The sequence below is a fragment of the Charadrius vociferus genome, unplaced genomic scaffold (assembly GCF_000708025.1).
Source record: "Charadrius vociferus isolate BGI_N301 unplaced genomic scaffold, ASM70802v2 scaffold110, whole genome shotgun sequence".
NCBI classification, from domain to species: Eukaryota; Metazoa; Chordata; class Aves; order Charadriiformes; family Charadriidae; genus Charadrius; species Charadrius vociferus.
In genome coordinates, this window is record NW_009646761.1 from 2,235,290 (window position 1) to 2,255,180 (window position 19,891).

General features: G+C 44.0%; 1 protein-coding gene across 1 annotated transcript in view; it reads right to left on the reverse strand.

Moving 5' to 3' along the window:
* The window catches only part of SLC15A1 (solute carrier family 15 (oligopeptide transporter), member 1), a 28,199-nt gene that overhangs the window by 7,668 nt on the left and 640 nt on the right, over positions 1-19,891 (reverse strand). The window contains 15 exon segments of the mRNA XM_009891966.1: positions 149-230; positions 1,445-1,533; positions 1,667-1,699; positions 1,799-1,843; positions 3,097-3,186; positions 4,707-4,793; positions 5,971-6,053; positions 7,191-7,274; positions 8,791-8,881; positions 9,124-9,223; positions 9,404-9,523; positions 12,373-12,514; positions 12,609-12,693; positions 18,561-18,818; positions 19,057-19,159. Coding sequence (XP_009890268.1) covers positions 149-230; positions 1,445-1,533; positions 1,667-1,699; positions 1,799-1,843; positions 3,097-3,186; positions 4,707-4,793; positions 5,971-6,053; positions 7,191-7,274; positions 8,791-8,881; positions 9,124-9,223; positions 9,404-9,523; positions 12,373-12,514; positions 12,609-12,693; positions 18,561-18,818; positions 19,057-19,159 — 1,492 coding nt within the window.

Below are 19,891 nucleotides of genomic sequence, written 5' to 3' on the forward strand. Positions count from 1 at the left end.
TAGCATAATGTTTTCCTTCCCTCTACTTCTTTGCTCGTCTGCTTTGTTCCGAATTTAGGAGTCTTGGCTCTCTTTCACCTTAAACACACTTTGTTCCGCATTAACAACTAAATGTTACTAGTAAATACTTGCATGTGGGTGAACTTACGTCAATTTGCACTTGCACAAGGGCAGCAGCAACAAAAGCCAAGGACGCAAGGAACATACCCACAGTGATCTTCCTCAGGGGCCTAGTGCAGAAACAAGACACGTGTGTGAGTTGTAAGACAAATACTGATTCAAAGCTGCAGCTGTTAGAGGCTTTCTTTCCAAAAGAAAGGTGGGAAACTCGAACGGCCACAACTAGCACGTTATCACCATTTGAAGGGCTGACATTGTTACAGAGTGTTCTGCTAAGCTGGGTACGTCAATTTGTTGGGAAAATGTATCTTTCCTGCAGCATCTTAATAACCTGCTCAAACATTGACCAAATTGGGTTTCTGGGAAAGTCTGATCTACAGGAAGAAAAAAAAAAAAATCCCAATCCAGTGTGGCTGTTAGCTTTAAAACATGAAGAGACAAGAAGTTATGCCTTTTAAAAAGGGTAACGACTTGTGTCTATTTTGCTATGTTTAAATCAAAATAATACTGAACAGAGAAAGTCAGGGAAATATGTTGAATTAGCAGATGTCTACTGACATTCAGGTAAGTCATAAGGATAAGTTTAAGGTATGCCTTAAATGCCATTTTGGCATGCCAATAGCAAATAAAATGCCATTTTATTTATGGTATTATTTGTCAAAAGTAGAGTGTCCACAAATGACTGTTTCCAGCACAGGACACACCCCTCCAAATTTTTCATAACTAGATGGAAAACCAGCATCACATCTTAGCCCTATAAGAATTGTGTTAAGAACTATATTCTGCTCTGCTCCTCCAATTTGCGAGTGCTAGCCACTTCGTTACTAACATTAAATATAATATGCAGTGCCCTTTGAAACTGCACCTAGAAGCATCCAGTGAGCCAGTCTCCTCACTGGGACTGAAGAGGAAACACGTCTTGTCTCAGGTAGTTTTAAGCCCAAAACACGACACGCGCTATGGATGCATGTTGTATTTCTACTTATAATACTTTGGGAGGGAGAGGGGGTAGGCAAGGGGCAAGTGGAAAACAGTAAACAGCATCTCTCCTGCAGTCAAAAAGTTTTCCCTTGATTGCATAATATTGTTACTTTACCATTAGATTCGCTTCCCCTAGTCTTACGGTGCCTGTACATACCACTTGCAGAATTCTATTTTTTAACAAATGAAAATAAAAACCAAAAAAATCTTAACTCCATTTTAAATACACTATTATTTTCTCCCTAACTGAATACTTGCTCTTATTATATTAGGGCTGAAAGAGCAGTTTAAAGAAACCACCAAAATGAGCCTCTGTTGAAGTCAGGTAAGTACATCGACTTACGTAAAGTTAATCTTGCATTTCTTGATTAAAGGGTAAACCACAGCATCTACAACTGGGACCATTATAATAATCAGGATTGGATTCACAGTCTGTTGAAGATGAACATAAGGGAAAAAATTGAGTATTTTTTCAGAGTTTTTTTTCAAATGAAGGACAGTTAAAAATATATATACATAGATATAATCTTTAGGAAGTACTTTGAATTGTCAGATATAAGATTACCTGCATTTGGTCTGGTTGAATCTGAATAGCTCCCTGGTGAAGAAAAGATAAACAGGTTTTAACATTATGACAACAAATAAAACCAATCTAAAAAAATAAATGTAAATTAAGAAAAAAGCAAGAGTAACCTACAAAATTCCCGTCCATTGTTGTGGCTTGCAGTGTCCATCTTGACCCCTTAACAAAAGAAGAGAAAGTTAAATGCCACAGTAAATCAATTTTCAGTTTTCTCTTGAGTTGTTTTTATATGTCAAGTGTTGAGAAAGACATACAATATATAAAATAAATCTGGCTTGCTAGGGGAGTGTTCTTACTCTGCAACGCAAACATTTGAACAAAATGATCCTCATGGTCCATTTCACTTCACTTACTAGTTTCGTGAAATAGAGTGGAAAATTATGTAGAGATTAGCAGGAGAGATGGCACGGACATCCTGCGCAGAGCACCGCCGTCTGCTGTACACGGAAGCCACCTGAGCACCTTTGTGCCACCTGCCTGTGCCGAGCGCCCCACACCGCTGACACGTCCACCCCTCCTTCCCATGGCTCAGCCTGCCTCGAGCCCTCTGCCCACAAAACCCACCCGGAACTGGATCAAGCGGGGCTGACTTGCAGCCCGATCCCAGGGTGAAACAGGAACGTGTATCGCTGCATCCGTGGGAAGAGCCTTCAACCACCCGCAATGTACCGCTGAGAGGTGGTAGTTATTATTCGTGTAAGGGGTATTTAGTTCTGAATTTCGCAGCGAGGTTGCCTACTTGTAACAGGTCACGTTGAGAGTTACGGCTCACAGGTACAGGACTACAGCAGCATGATCCAGGCAACCTGGACCAAGCTTCCTACACTCTGCCTTGGATAAAACTTTCAGCCTCTGCTTCTCTCAGATACCTTCCTAAATTCATACTTCAACACTTCAGTCTGAAAGCCTGCTTTCATGAGTCCTGAGCACTCAGTCCACCAAGTGGATAGGAATTATAGGCTTATACTTCTGCTTGAAGGTGCGAGGTATTTATACCAAGTTTGGGTGATTAAGCAAGCTGTCACTCAGCTCATTTAATCCCTGATTCTCCAGAGCATTTGCGCTAGGACTCTACACTGCATCTCCCAACTGAGAGTTGAAGAAGAGTGAGAACTAAGAAAGCTTTAAGTTACTGTTTCACTCTCCAAGTCCTGGCTGATAGGAGATTTGGAGAGGCCTCAGTCACTGCATCAGCCCTGGGTATGTCAAAATAAAAAGAGTTTCCCCTCGCTGCAGAACATCCTGTACTAAGGTGACTCAATAATTACCCCTTTGCATTAGAACCAGGTTAAAAGATTTGCAAAGAATTTGTTTCCACCCTCATATAGGCATCTTTAATGTCTGGTGACTTCAGAGTACATAGCGTGACATGGCACAGCCCTAATTGTAAAGCCAAACAATTTCTACTTTACCTGCTGGTCAAAAAGCGCCCAGAACATGGGGAGAGGGATGTAAAGGAAAAGCACCTTCAACACCATCTTAGTCTGAGCAATCAGTCGTTTCTGCAGCATACAAGAATTACAAAACAGGAATTAGTCAAAAAAAGAAAAAGACACAGTTGCAGCCTGCTATTTGCAGCACAGCAAAAGGTAAAGACGTAAAGACACATCATGTCCCCTCACTACAAGGCAGACATTGAGGTTCTGGAGCGTATCCAGAGAAGGACAACGAAGCTGGTGAGGGATCTGGAGAGCAAGTCGTATGAGGAACAGCTGAGGGAACTGGGGTTGTTTAGCCTGGAGAAAAGGAGGCTGAGGGGAAACCTTATCGCTCTCTACAACTATGTGAAAGGAGGTTGTAGAGAGGTGGGGGTCAATCTCTTCTCCCAAGTAACAGGTGATAGGACTAGAGGAAATGGCCTCAAGTTGCACCAAGGCAGGTTTAGATTGGATATTAGGAAAAATTCCTTCACTGGAAGGGTTATCAAGCATTGGAAGAGGCTGTCAAGGAAGAGGTTGAATCACCATCCCTGGAGGCATTTAAAAGATATGTAGATGTGGTGCTGAGGGACATGGTTTAGTGGGAACTTGGCAGTGCTAGGTTAACGGTTGGACTTGATGATCTTAAAGGTCTCTTCTAACCAAAACAATGCTATGATTCTAATGTTTACCCACGTCCTGAACTTTGCATGTTGTGGGTATGTCTGCTGATCTGTGTTAAAAAGCACAAGGTCTTCCTACGGGTGTGGGAAGGGCTGCCGGTTAAAGGTGACATTGATATCGGAGAAACCTGGTCTCTTGGCATGCATGAGATTATGTTCCTAGGAAGGAGGCGTTTGAATGACAGGTGACTGAGGAATGCATTTCGCACGTGAAAAATGCATATAGGCAAAAGGAAAATAAAGGGGACAGGCTAAGGTTTGTGCTGCCATTGACAACAGGGCAGGGTAGATAGGAGAGAAGGGACACGGCAGGGGACTATGGGACACAAGGCTTACAGAGTCATGGAAAGGAGCTTGTACTGAGTGGGGGGTGGTGGTGGGGGGGGGGGCGCGGAATGCTCTGTTTATCCACTTAAGCCGAAATTCCTAAGCATAATTCTGCAGTTCGATCCTAAGACAAGGGCTATGGCCCTGGGCATTAACATTATGCCCATATTTCCCTTCTACAGTCGTTAAACCAGCATATTTTTTTTGTGAAGGTGGCTCTGAAGCTGCTAGACTGGGAGAAACAAAGAGTTGACAAGAATAATACCTGCTATTTTACTAATTCAAAAACTAACAGGTGCTTGTATTTGTTCAGCAAGGGAACTAGTCTTTTCTTCACCTCCCTCGAATTTCCCTGGGCAGCCTATGGTCACACAGAGCATTGACGCATACACAGCTCTGCTTTCTCCCACGGGAGCTGGGATGGTAACCTGCAATCCCAGGGGAGCACTGAGGTTTGGCCAGACCACTTGCTTCTAAACGATTGAGAGTCCCAAAAGTATTTACCCAGCGCTTGAGGCAATGGATCAGAGCAGACAGAAGAGAAGCTGAGGGTCAGGAGATGTCAGGACACAGGAGTGCTCACGCAGTACTTACATCATACTTCTCACTCGCCCAGTCTAGCCAGTGCTCCCTCTTGGGGAACGCCTTGCTGCGATGCCGGAACCGGTTTTTGATGGCAAACTGAGGAGAGGCAGAAATTTGTTTAATGGCATTACAAATATTTATAAATGCTATAAACTGTTTTGTCATTAAAGATGACGCTCCTGCTTTAGAAGGTGCTAGAGGTGGATTACTTTTGTTAACTGCTCTAAGTAGTTAAGGGAATATTGCATTTAAGGCCTCACACTGCATATCCAGTGGAGCGTGCACCTGGGATGAAGCGAACCAAACAGCTCAGAGTGGTCTCTCTCAATGTGGGTTGCTGTTAGGAACTTGAAGACCTTCCTACTTCAGGCTTACTTATGTACAACAATAAACAGAGGAATGTCATATGCACAGGTTTTCAAAGCTGAATGGCTATAACAGTATATTTCACTGTGAGAAGCTGCATCTTGTAGATATTCCTCATACCTTGATACTGAATATACACAAATAGTCCTGAAGAACTCCTAGGACTTTCTGCATGGACTAGCACGCATGGCTGAGCTGGGCCTTAGGGCCAGCACTTTAAGCGATGACCAAAATCATCTATAGATGGAACTCTATGATCTTTAAGGTCCTCTCCAACCTAAACCATTCTATGTTTCTATGGAGATTTGGTTTTGACAGTGCTTACAAGTCAAGCGATGGTCTGGGCTATAACAGGCTGGCAGATCTGCATGGAGAATTAAGAAGCCCATAGACTAAAAAAATCCCCTGATTTCAAAGTTGAGACATGCAGATTTAGCTCCCTTCCTTGCAAGCTTGCACTGACATGTAACCCCCCTGACCTCCCTAATACAGTGGGGATCAATATACCTCTGCATTGTAAATAACATTCTTTTGATAAGCAACAAATTGTTGCTGATAAGATATTCTAGCAGCTCTGCTCTTGGCTTTGGTCAAGGCATGTTTGTCTCTTACTACAGGGCCGCAAAAAGGTGCACAAATGAGGGAGGAATGATTCCCAGCGGCTGGGATAAGCTTTCAGACATCACTGACATCTGACTTTGTTTCCTTTGTGTATGAGTTAACACGTAAGCCAAGAAACAGATAAATAAAAAGGCAGTCTAAATCTGGACATGTCAGTAAGAAGCCTTCTGTAAGGAAAAAAAAAAAGTAAAGAACTTCAGAAGCTTCCCTTGTACTGTGACAGATTTCTGATCTAGGTAAGTTTACCGAACAGTTGCAAAAATTGCTGAATACAAACAGTACTTACCCCAATGCATTTGGAAACTTGAACCATTATATTTCCTTGAGGTTGAACTTTCTTGTACATTGGGCTTCCAACTATGAACACAACTACAACATGCAAACAGAAACCAAAAGCAACTCAGGATTTATTGAAAATAGTGGCAAATAATGTGGTATGGAAGCGGTAACAGTCAAGGGGTTAGATCAGGGAAGGAATAAACCTCCTAAGGAGCAACGAAATTGCCTATTGGCAGATTCTACTAGCAGATTGCTTCTATTTAAGACAAAGGACTAAACCTGGAAGCTCCCGGGGTAAGTCCTCAGTGGGACATTAGGTTATTTGAAAACAAGGACCACTTAGGACCTTGGCTCTGGCCTTGCTGTGCCAGATGAAGACAGCTTTATGGGCTACTCTTCAGGAGCCCAGGACACTGCAGCTCACATCACGCAGGGACACGTGAGGCTCTGCCCGAATCGCAGGACCGGCCGAGGTGTCCTCAGCTCCCATGCCCAGGCACGTTGCCCAGCCTCACCCTCCCACGTGCGGGGCAGGACATTGGCAAACTCCCACGGCCCCTGTCCGCCCTGGGTTGGGGCGCACAGGCAAGATAGGGTCACTGGTAGCTGGAGACCCACCCTGGGTGGGCTCCCAGTCAGGACCATGAAGGACCAGGACCATGCGGGGTACTATGGTACATACTGACACACACTCCCAGCTTCTTGGTCTTTGTGCTGCGGCAGAAAGGCTTGGGGAGTGACCCGGAGCACAGCTGGTAAAAATGCAGGTGTTTGAGAAATACTGACAGACCAGTATGGCTTGTCTCCAGTGCGGGGAGAATTACCGTATACAGTTTGCCATCCTGGACTAGGGATAGTTTCCAAACCCCACATTTTCTCAAGAGTTCTCACACTACACTCGAAAGATCTTATTTATACACTCCAGTAGTCCAAGAAATACCAACAGTAAATTACATAATGTACAGAATTCAATAGTATATTTGTGCCTCCCCTCAGCCCCATCAATCTCTCCTGGTAAATCAGTCTTTTCTGTAAAAGTGAGTGCTTCAGGTTAATCCCACCCACACACCCCTCAAGAAAAGAGCTTAAGTCAAAAATTGCAGAAAAAATCAGGTATTGGTAGAGGTCGATACCTGGAGATTTCTACTATTTTCTTGTTATTCTGAGATATTTATAAACTAGTCATGTCTATAACCAAAGCAGCAAGATGGAAACTGTTTCACTTACCCAAGGCGATAGCCATGAGGGCAGCAGGAACTCCAAAAGCTAGTGGGTAACACCGCTGTTTGCTATGAATGCCACATTCTTGAGCTGAAGTACAAGGCAACATTAGATAAGAGTCTCAGTCAGCACTGTATTTTACACAGGGTTTCTGTTCTTTGCATTCATTGTTAACTCAGGGGACAAAAAATACTATTAAAAAAAAATCTCTGTTAACATTATTGACAGAGTGGATGATCAGTATCCAACTTATCTTTCATTATTAGAAAGGGGAATTATGTATCACAAAAAAAAATTAAAATAAATCACAGAGTGGTTCAGGTTGGAACCTAGAAGGATCAAAGGCATGTTCTTGGTGAGAAAGGAACTAGATTACAAAAGTTTTGGGACAAGTTCATACAAAAGGATGTAGCTTGTTGAAAACATTCTCAAAGGCACCACCCCTCACACTGGCCCCGGCAGCAGTCAGTGATTTGACTTTATAAAATTCATGCACACATCCTGAAATGATACTCAGAGTGTGCACATAGAAACTAATGTGGAAAAGTAAAAGACTAAGCAAAATTATTACCTTTGCCACCATACTTCTAACAGGAGGATTAGAGAGTTTGGTTTGAAAAAAATATTAGCTTGCAGCTAATGAATGTCTTGACTTAGTTGTATTAGCCTTCTGGTTAAACCTTTACAGGTATCACTTTCCTCAGCTGACTTTTTTTCCAAGCTGTCTGTTTTTCCAAGGTAGCTTTCACCCTGTATCAGCATGGAAGTAAACTGCACATTGTGCCTTGTGCGTATCTCCTTCCATTTTGGGAAAGGATAGAATATGCAGTAAGTAAACATCTAAAAATGCTTCTACACAGTCTGTTCCAGTCAAGAAATCCAAAGGCCAGAATTCCAGCCTGGTGCTTTAGGGTTATTCTGGAACTCACATGCTGTTTTCTTTCTTTTGAGAAAAAGAGCCTTCTCAAACTCCTGCCAAGCACATCCATACAGCACCATCTGTGTAAGCTTGCCACGAAAATCCATACGCATATGGATCAGTGAGTTATTTGCTTTTTGTTTAGGATCATGCTATTTGCTATAAGTGGAAGAGAAAAATAACTTTCTCCTTTAACGATATGAAAAACATGCTTTACTTTGTCACATGGATAAATGTGTTCCCATGTGCATAGATGCTTCTGTACTTTGCGTGGGTGCACTTTAGAATAGTCTCCACTTCTGAAATAAAGGGCTCTCTCCCGCCTTCCCAGAAAACAGTACAACTCTTTCTTGTGTGATGGTTTTAAAGGCATTGGAAGAGGTGCCACGTTTGTACCGCCATGGAATTAAAGCATGTGTTAGGCATACAAGTGGGATGGCTTCAGCATATCTCTTCAGATCTAGTACTTCTAATCCTAAAGGCAATTCAGATCTCAAACTGGCTCGGTGTTGACAGTCCTCACCTGTCAGGATTTAGATGACATAGGTGAAAACTTGAAGACTATTTGCCGGGTAACTCCACAAGGTGTCAAAGACCAGAACGTTCATTTAAACTTAACTGGACTGCAAGCCACCACTTATCCTTTACTGATGTTTAACTATTTTATAAACAAATGCGTGGCCTTACCTCTGAGAATTGGGGTGATTATAGTAGATAGGAGACTTCCGGCATTAATGGACAAATAAAAGATAGAGAAGAATCTGGATCTTTGCTTTTCCTACAGTAAAAACAAAAAGATGTTTAGAAGGCTTGGCCAGAACCACATCGATTAGCCTAGATTGAACAATCAGCATCTCTGTTTGCACAGTTCAAAGCAAATAGTTACCCAGCTCCTCCTTCAGCCACTCAGGAAACACTACAGTAATGCACATGTCTAAATATGCATATTATTAGAGTATTATAATAGTCAAACATCAGTAAGAGTATCTGTACAATTGAAAATCTGAAAGATGTTGTTACCTGGTCGTCGTCAAACTGATCTCCACCAAACGCTGACACACAGGGCTTGATCCCACCAGTACCAAGTGCAATGAGGATCAAGCCAATCATGGACAGAGCACTGGAACAAAGTAGAAAAAGAAAAAAATAACCAAATGAACCAAATCACTTTGTTTTCTTACTTAAAGCATACATGAAAGACTGATTGCAAGACAGCTGAAATTCAAATAACAGAAGTTTAAGGCGTAAGCTCTCCCACCCTTCATCAGCCTGGGAAAAACCCATGCAGAAGGCAACTCACATGTGCAGCGGTATATTATCAGGAGAGCCATCGCGGTTTTGATCCGTCAGGTCATTTATGGAGCTCACAGACATGACTGCCTGCCCAATCGTATAGACAATGGACAAGGAGACAATGGTCCTGTTGTAAAGAGAGGAGATAATTTTTTAGATATATTAAGACAATTACACATATATACATACACACACAGGTAATGCAGACTTTTGCTCATTTCAAAGATGCTTAGTAAAGTAGCAAAATTAACAGATGCCACAAGTTATGGACTCAACACAAGCTACTGTAGAAATCTGCCCACATACCTCTGTCACAATATTTCTATTCTGTTTGTTTCTTTTTTTATTATCATTTTAGCTAGCCTTGTTTAATTAAGCAAGGCAAGATGACAAATGGATTCTGTAGACATCACCAGGTCACGGGAGATATTTAAACCTCTCCAGTGGTTGCCTTTTTAATAACCAACTAGAGAATGCCATTATCATATTTCATATACACTGAAGTTCAAAATGGACGACACTACAACACTGAAGTACACAACTGACGCTGGTTTTGTTTAAACATTTTATGTTCTTTTATATTTTAGCTGCAAGGAGTAAAAAAAAAAATAATAATAAATCTACTTTAAACATGCAAGCTTCCCCAAAATACTGTTGTGAACAACACTCTACTACCCCACTCTCTTAGTTGTAAGTGTACCAACAGCTTTAAACTCAGAGCAGAGTGAGAGCAGCACTGAAGAGTCCAGACTGCAGCCTCTCAGCCTGACTGTCCTCTGCCAGCAGCTGCCTGGGAAGGTGATACTGCAGTCACCAGCCCTCACTCCCATGCCTTGAGGGTGAATTCCTCTTTCTTGTACGTAAGAACATACTCCATTTTCACTTCGTTGGAGCTTAAGTACGTGACCATAGTTTAATCTATATTCATCCGCTTCCTTGGTTGGGGCTCCACTCAATAGGCACAGACCCAGGTCTCCGGTTTGGAGGAAAAGCGAGAGAAATGGGATGCGGTGATGTGAAATTATTTAAAACTCTAGTTTGCAGAAGAAACAGTCCCATGACAACGAAGGGCAAGGCTCAAGGACATAGGACAAACTGAATCTAATTGGCAAAGGCAAGAGATACTCACAGCAAGTTTGGAGCACCAAAGTGGGACAAGAGGAACAGAGGAAGACAGAATCACTCACACCATTGACAAAGTCCTCCTCACTTTAGAACAAGGTTTCCCTGGATTTTCCCTGTAGGAGGGTAACAATCTCTACAAAGTGGGGCAACAGTGAATCTGCTATTTAGTAGATAAACTAGAATTTTTTATTTTTTTTTTTAATAGCACAGTTACTTTAGTTGCTTAACAACTTGGGAGAAAGTTTCCAAGTGAAGTTAAACCTGAGCTGGCCAGGAGAGAAACTTCTGGGTTTCATTTGTGAGTGAGGATCATAAGCATGCTGTGAAGACAACACTTAAGCAACTGACACGGCATAGGTGGTACCCAGTTTAAAAAATAATTGTGATTTCTGTACTATTTTTCCCAAGAACTTCACTTCTAACAATATGTGAGCAGGTCCCAGCATGCCCCTTGGCAGACATTGCACAGAGGACACTGACTGTGTAAGGTCTGAGTCTCTCCTGTAAGAGGGCTTAACAGTACTTGGACAACCGCCTCTTTCTCTTATCATAGGGTGTTTTTTTTTTAAAAAGAATTATTGTTTAAGCTTTCCTCATGGCACCTTGTTGTATTTTAGGGCATCTATACATGAAACCCAGATTTATTTGCCACCCCCTCTAAAGCATGTTTTTTTCTTGTCAAGCTTAAAGTTCCAGTTTTAAGCCCTGAGCCATCCTACCAAGCTCCTGTTAAGGGTCTGGTGGCCAGGGGCTCGCAGCTGTGGCACTGGTATACACAAGTACCAGAGGAGAAGGGATGTCAAGGTCTGCAAAGCTTTGTCTGATAAAACAGGTAAGAAACCAAAATAGATTTAAAAATAATAATAATTAAAAAAAAATCATATCATCTGAACAAAGTGAGTACACATACATTCAGGCTGCAGTCTGCAAGACATCAAGCTATTTGCAACGAGCTTAGATGGGTCAGGCTGGCTCCGGAGAGCACGCATGGCAGCGGTCCCAGCCCTGGTCTCCCAGAGGCTGTCGCCACAGCAGAAGAAGATGGTGCAGCCTTCAGTCGACCAACTGCAGAGCCAGCTTCATCTCTAATCTCTGGAAGACCTTTGACAAGCCAGCTAACATTCCTGACTCATATCCCTCCATAAAATCTTTATTGCGCTTTTTTTTTTTTTCTGGCAAAGTAAACACTATTAGAATCACGACCTCAGCAAAGGAGAGCGAGATCACGCTGTTGGAAATAATTTGGTTACCTATCAAAGCACTTCACTCAGCAGTACTTGTCTGAGCAACTATCACACAGGTAAAAACCCAGAATTCATCATTTAAAGGAAGAGTTGCAACTCAGTAAATCCTCCCACTGAGTTGTCAAGTTAATGCTAAAATTGCTCAATACTTTAGAATATATTCCTTAAGTCCCACTTAATACCAGATAACACAGTAGTTCACAATTTCATTGGCCACCTGCAATAGGTAAAGATTCAATCCAATGTAATTATAGTCTCCAGTATCTATCTTTACAGCTTGGTGAACACTTTTCCTTAGTTTAGCTTACATTTTGTCCAAATGAGAAAGAAACACGCATCATGCCTGGAAAGAAGCTACTACCCTTAAATGATCAGCAGAACTGTAAGATTTGTTAACTCTAGTGGAGTTTCAGGTCTGAGCTAAATCAATTAAGGCCTCAAGATCTGGGGGGAAAGAACCCAAACCAGACACCAAACACAGTCCTGGGGGAGCCAACACCAGCTCCGAAGATGTTGTTCTGAGCTGCTGCTTTAGGAGAGAGTTTCAGTACCACTGAGGTCAGATGAGCTTTCATGTTTTTCAGTTGTTTTCTGAGGAAGCACTCACTTAAACTTTCCCAGCCAAGAGTCTGCAATGAGTGCTCCAAGGATTGGTGTCAAGTAGCACAGAGCAACAAACGTGTGGTAGATGGCTGTAGACAAGTTGTCATCCCATTGCAGGAAATATTTGAAATACAAAACGAGCACCGCTGTAGGAAGAAGAACAAAACAACAGGTTAGAAACCAATGTCAGGGCTTTATGAGTAACGGCAGGCACAAGGACACACAGGACATGGGACGTACCTCGCATGCCATAGTAGGAGAACCGCTCACAGAACTCATTGATGATGATGAAGAAGATGCTCAAGGGGTAGCCAAAGCAGCTTGGCTGGAAGCAAGAGACAGACAGCGTGAGCTCAGAGCTGTGCGACAGACTAACATTGCTCACTGTGACACACAGCTTGAGCAAGCTCCATGTAGACTCAGCAGGAGTGGGCATGTTCTCAGGGGTTAGGAGGCTGCATGGGCTTCTGTGGAATGACACTGCTTTACCCAAACCAAAAGTCAATTCTCGCTTTCCCCTCTTGGTCCCCAGAGCTCTACAGACTTCCCATCTGCCCTTTTCAAGTCACCTTTAGCAATGTTACATTTGACTTTTAAGTGTTGCATTGTGCACATTTGAAGCTTCAGCATCTAACCCTTAGACCAGTCTTGACTGATATCCAAAAATATGCAGAAAGCCAATGTTTTTGAAAACAACCAAAACCCAAACCCAACAAAACCCCCACCATGCTAAACCCCTGCAGCACACCAAAGTTAGAAGCCTGGGGCTATTTTTAAGTACCTCCAGTTGAGACAGATAAACATTTAAACATTTTGTTCAAACAAATCTCCCGGGAAACCTCCCCATCCTTACAAATACTCTGCTTGATGAAGAATCCTTCATTTCTTCAGACTTGCTGATAGAACTGACTACTCCTAAACTAAAATGGCACGGCATTAACTGGCAGATATACTGAGCCTTCACCTGCTGTGACAGGCATCTCCACAGTCACCATCACACAGTTTGTGACATGGCTCTTGCCATTGCAATAAAGGGAAAAAGCACACAGCAGGCACAAATCTGGCATGATCAGTAGAGTTGGAAGTTTAACTTCTGATTGCCTACTTTTCTTAGTGGATGAATACAAGATATCATTTCTATTAAAATGACTAGGAATGCAAGTTGAACATAATCTTCCATATTTTACCTTTTTTATGAGTTTAATTCTGCAAGTTGCAAAAATCGGATTTTTAATAATCCTCAGAACACCCCAGAGGCAAAACAGTTATGAAATATAAGAAGCATGGGCAAGAAAAAATTATGGCATTGTTTGTCTTCATGTTGTGAGGGTTTAGGAATCAAACCAATCCATATTCCATGTGAGACAGAAAAAAGTTAACTCTCTAGCTCAATAAGAAAAAACCTTGTGTGGGAGAATCCTGCTTGACATGATTAAATCGGAGAGCCTGTGTCTCCAGCAGAACCTGTGGCCAGAGCCTTAATGAACAACACAACGCTTGATGAGCCTTGTGTGCTATCACAGAATGGTCAGGGTTGGAAGGGACCTCTGGAGATCATCTAGTCCAACCCCCCCTGCCAGAGCAGGGTCACCTACAGCAGGTTGCACAGGACGGCATCCAGGTGGGTTTTGAATGTCTCCAGAGTGGGAGACTCCACCACTTCCCTGGGCAGCCTGTTCCAGTGCTCTGCCATCCTCAAAGTAAAGAAGTCCCTCCTCATATAATAAGCTTTTTTTGAATACTGCAAGAAAAATGAAAATGTGCGTGGCAAGAGTATTGCTGACTTAGTCTGACTCGGGCATGAGGATATCCAGGCAGCACGAACAGCATTGATCTTTGTTATCAGCTGAACCAAGTATATAGTGCACGTCTTTACCCATGGTTTGATAAGCAAGCTTCAGTGAAAGAATCTGACTTCAGCTGAGGCGAGTGTCAGGTGGGACTCCTCCTGCTTCAGAGCAACAGAAATTACAGGCTTAAATAGAATCTTGTCACCCTTGTTTTATCACATCCTCCATGGGCACAAAGAAATGCCTCCCAAGGAAGACCATCCACATGTAACTCAAAATTAAATAAAGTTAACTTGAAGGTGCCTGCTTCCCTCGGCTGAAGATAGCAGGAGCTCTAGATGACCAGCCCCAATTTGGGCACAGCTTTTGGTGGACTGGAGCTCATACACAAGAACGCCACCCAGCCCTGTCCGTGCACCATCACTAAGCCACACAAATATTCATGCTCCTGAGGAGGTGGATGGGGAACCACACCATGAAGGTTTGGCTCAGCACCCATAGGTATAGCCAAAAGGTTTTGATTTCAGCAGTTGTTGGGTCAGGCCCTAAAATGCCCACACTGTGCAGCTGGTTTCTGCCAGTGTAATTGGGTAAAACCTAGCTGGGGAGGAGAGGATGTCCCCATCTGAAGCAGGAGACCACCATCCTGGTGTCTGGCCTAACAGAGAAAAAAAGGGACAGGGCAGTCCTGGCAGGACCCACCCCCACCAGAAATTCACAAAACCTCACTAAAACCTTTTTGTTGTTCTTGGGGTTCTCAAACCTCCCCAGTGTTACACCATCACACTGCCCAACAGACAGCTTATTTTGCAAGCTGTGTTATGTGCTGATCTGGGGAGGTAACAGAATTCCTCCAAGGCTGGGTTTCTGTTTTAAGCCACTGGCACTTGGGTGCCAGGCAGAGATGTCCTGCATTCACACGCCGGCACATCAGCCGTGGGTGGGTTTTTACTGGCTGCCCCCGAGCTGGCGGACATTTGCATGTCTTAGCCAACAGCTGAGCACAAACAGGGGCACGCATGAGAAAGCTACAGTAGCCCTACTATTTTTCCAAGATAATCCAAGCAAGAAGAGAATATGCAGCTATACCTTGATAGTCTGTCATAGAATCATAAAATGGTTTAGGTTGGAAGGGACCTTGAAGATCATCGAGTTCCAACCCCCCTGCCATGGGCAGGGACACCTTCCACTAGACCAGGTTGCCCAAGGCTACGTCCAGTCTGGCCTTGAACACCTCCAGGGATGGGGCCTCAACAACCTCTCCGGGCAACCTGGTCCAGTGCCTTACCACTCTCAGAGTGAAAAATTTCTTCTTAATGTTCAATCTAAACCTGCCCTCTTCCAGTTTAAATCCACTCCCCCTCGTCCTATCACTACATGCCCTAGTAAAAAGTCCTATATGACCTATACTGCTCTTGTTTTGCACTATACTGTCCTTTTAATCCTCTGGTGCATTATACACGTGCATACACACACATACATTTGCTGAAACATCTTCTGCTGTGACCCCTATTGGCCAGAAAGCAGTGGATCCACCACTGGAGAGGTAACCTAAAGGTTATGTTTTATAGCACTCTCTGTAACCTTCCCCTGCCCTGTGGGTGCCAGGCACAGGTCTGACACCATCCCTCTCCACAGCTTTGACTTTGGCTGCTGAGGAAGCCACTAAGCTGTGAGAAATCTGCGTGAAAGTCTGGAGTAAAACCTTGCGAGATAAGAAAAGCAAAGGCAGAGATAGGGTTGCCGTGACAGGTGTCCTTAACAGTTCAAAGATTCAAGAGGAAGAACTAACACTGAAAATTAAGAGTCCTAAGGGAGAGACAGTGGATGATGACAACTCAGCCACATGCAGGATGGGCTCCAGGGACCCTTCTCCTAACCAATGTCTGCCCAGTCACCAAAGGCTCTTCAGACATTTTATCAGGGTGGTGAGCACACTAATGCTTAGCTGAGATTTAATAAGCTACCAGGCTGCTTTGCATGTCTTGGCCGATAACTCATTATTTTATTCTTCTAAAGTATGTTTATAGGATGATTTTATATTTTTTTTTGTGCACTGCTAAAGTTACCCAAACAGCGTAACCCAAAAAGAGTCAGTATAGCAGCTTTTTAATAAGAGAAAACAATACTTACCGACTTGCCCTTACCCTTTGCAGCTGCGGAAGGGAAAAAAACACAAGTTAATGGAAACTACTAAGTAACATTCCTTTAAAAACACTGGAAGACATGGGAAAAGTTCAGCTTGAAACAAATCATGAGAGACAAACATAGTACTGTTCAGGATGAGTAAGTTGTAAGTTTGTTAAATGGAGACCTTTTTTATGGTGCAAGGTTATTAGGAAAAACTTCACTTGATACAGCCTTCGGTTTTTCAGACTATGCATAGACTCATATGCACTCCCAGGGAAAAATGTAAAAGGTCTGATGAGAAAAGGATCCCATCCTATACTATGATCGCTCACCACATATCATCCAAAGGGGTGGTAGACCGCCCTACCACCCACAGAATTCAATTGAAACCCACTGTTTCAACTCACTCTCAGGGACGTTACCTTACAGGCAAGTCAAGAGTAAGGAATACAATCTAGAAGCCTGGCCAGGGGTGGATGCCAAGTCCTGAGAAGGTGCAAACTTTCCATAGCTCAGACTTAAGGAGGGCTGAATACATGGCCCAACAGAGCGATCCACGTTAGCAGGCATTCCCATAACCTGGAGATTATCCTAGGAAGCCCTGAAAGCACAGGAGGGGTCCCACCGAGGTCAGCAAGAGCAGACAGCTGCTTGCAGCCCTGAAATCACATCCAGCTGCTCGCAGCAGGTTCACTCCCCGCCTGGCAGCCCTCCAAGCACTGTCCTGCAGGGCTTGCTCGGCTCAGGAGACAGGCTGGAAGGCTGAGCTTGCACCCTTTCAGATAAACGCCCTGTGCCCACGGAGTGGATGTCAGCATTTCCTATAAAACCCCATGAGCGAGTTCATTATCATTAAGATAAGGCCAAGTACAAGATGTGAACTTTGAAATCCCTGCTTGCAAATGAAGTGTGCCCATAATAGATCTCTGTACGAAAAAATGTTTGCCAAAAATCATTTAGTCCATAGTTTACAACAGATGAAAACAGCTGACAGCAACACTAGAGTGTTCGACACAATACTAAATAAAGTCCCTTTCAAAAATTATTAAAACAAATTAATCTGATTCTTTCCTTCACTGCTGTGGGCAACTGCCTTTACAACAGAGACAGAAGTAGTATTATGCAGGTAATTTAAGAATATATTTTTCCTAGAAAACAAGTAACATCCAGCAATGTCAGGGCACATGCAGATAGCTGAGTCATTAGTTATCGGTCATGTCCCTTACACAGCTCATGTGAGCAGATATACAAAAAGATACCAAGCCATTAGCGATAGAGACTATCTTCACAACAACTCCTTGATTATTTCTACTTCTTGGCCTTTCCAGCACACATGCATCATACTGCCAGTTTTTCATAACACATACAGGGAGTGTCGTTTTGAGCAGCTCACTCCTGCCTGGTAGCTAAGCCTTGGGGGAAAAAAAAATAATATATATATCGAGGAACTTGTAGTTGGTTGGTTGGGTTTGTTTTTTTTTCCTTTCCAGAGGGTAAAAGTGTCGCCTCTGCAAGAAACCCCATACAGAGAACACTGCAGAGGTGACTTTTCCAGACAGCATTGACTGAATTCAGTGTTTAAGAGACACACTTATTTCTCAACTATTTTGACTTTAGTCCTCTATTCTCCTTTTACAGCGACAGTTGGGAAACTCCTGATGGCATTAAAGCCAACATTTCAACACAGGCACCTAAACTGTCTGAGGAGCTCCGCTGTTGGGCAGCTTCAGGGTTAGATCTACAAAAGCACAGAGCACCCAGCATTTCACATCAATTTCAGTGATAAATCTGAGGTTTGCTAGTGCAGGGAGGTAGTGCTGGGGACCAGTCCCTCCTTCAGGCAATCCTCGGTACTTCTCATTACATCCCCACAAAGAATGACCTGCAGAACTGCTCGTTTTCACCACAAAATACTGAAGAGCTTCACAACTTTCAAAACAAAGCTCTAAACAGTTATGTTTTAAGATTGTATTAAGTTATGCCTTAATATGCGTATTCCCTTAAGATATTAAATATTTTAAAGACAGAAGGCACTCAGTTCTTGGCTTGAGCACAGACTCTAAGTAGTTATTTATCGGTGGGTCACTCTCTCCTTCCTATGCTTGCAGGCAAGGTGGGGGGCAGCCTTACAGCTCTGATCCCCTTCCCCAGCATTTCCCACCAGCACAGTTCCCTGCAGTGACAGGGATGCTGTGGCTTTTGCGGCTCATGGTCCAACTCACAAGATGGGAGCGCGTTGCTTTGCTCCATGCGGCCATCACAGCAACTTTACCTGCTTGAAATACTTCATGTCTGTGGCCAGGCTAAGTCTGTGCACAACCATGCTGTCACCTAGGATGTTTCCTGCTCCAGAGCGAGACAGCTCTCCTGCCGCCTGACTCGTGGCACAGCCAAGCCTGTTGCCTCTGCTCCTTGGAGCAGCCTTACAGGACCTACGCAAGGATGCTGCTGCCATCAGGACAAGTGACTGCAGGAGTCCCGACTTCACACCTTGCTCTTCCAGAAAGACACTGAAACCATCAAAGCCAACCTATAACGCAGCAAATGCAATGTTACATGAGCAGACCCAGCTGCATCACGTTTCCCTCTCTCCCCAGAGCCATCACCGTTGTCCCAAGCCAGCAAGACCCTGGTGCCCCTCTGGGCAGCAGCTCTGCCATACTCTGCCTGCTCATCACTACAGTTGCCGGTCCCCAGACTGTGGATTCGCCTGCTGAAGATGCAACGGCGCTTTCTCATTTTTTGGGCACCCCACGTTCCTCCCCTACATGAGACAAGGCTTCCCCAGTGCAGGAGCTGCTTGCGAGGAGAGGCACACCAACACGTTCAGATACTGCAGGACCAAGGGTCCAGCACAGGGCGATGGGAGAGCTACACCACACAAAAGCATCATTTGTGCCTTTACTACTTGTTGTTCCAGTTTAGACGGGAACAAAATCTTCAAGATAAATAGCTAAATGGGCTCTGCCCTTATCTGAATCTTCCAGCTGTGTTTTTGTGTATTTAAGAAACACTGATTAGGTCAGCTCTAGGTAAACTCTCTTGTGAAAAAGCATTATTTAAGAGCTAGGAGAAACAGCACATTTAACTGGTAGTAGGATTTTAAACTCCGAGCACCTCAAAAGTTTAGGATACACCTTACCACCTAGGGATTCAGCTCAAAGAGCTTACAGAGGCTCAGGTAACATCCCTTGGCTTTTACAAGGCTTTCGATGCAGGTTCACGCAAGCTCAGATGTAGCACTGCCAGGGGAAGAGCTGCCCCAGAGGAAGCAGGCTGATGGAGGAGCAGTAGCTGGGGGTGACCCAGAGGAGCACAAGGCACCCAAAGTTGTCCTCAGACCTGCCCCGGGCAGCAGACCCAGCCCTGGGGGGTCCCACGACCCCTCGACCATGCTGCTAGCTCTCCCGGACACCGGGGGCAGAGGGAGGACAGCTTGAGAACCCCCTCTCAGTGCCCAGTATCCCTCCAGCTGCCCCACCACCCCCTGGGCCGGGCTGGGAGAGGGGTTGGGGTGGTCCCTACTTCCCATCCCATCCCATCCCATCCCATCCCATCCCATCCCCGGGGGACTCTGCCCCCACACCCCCCCCCGCAGCACCT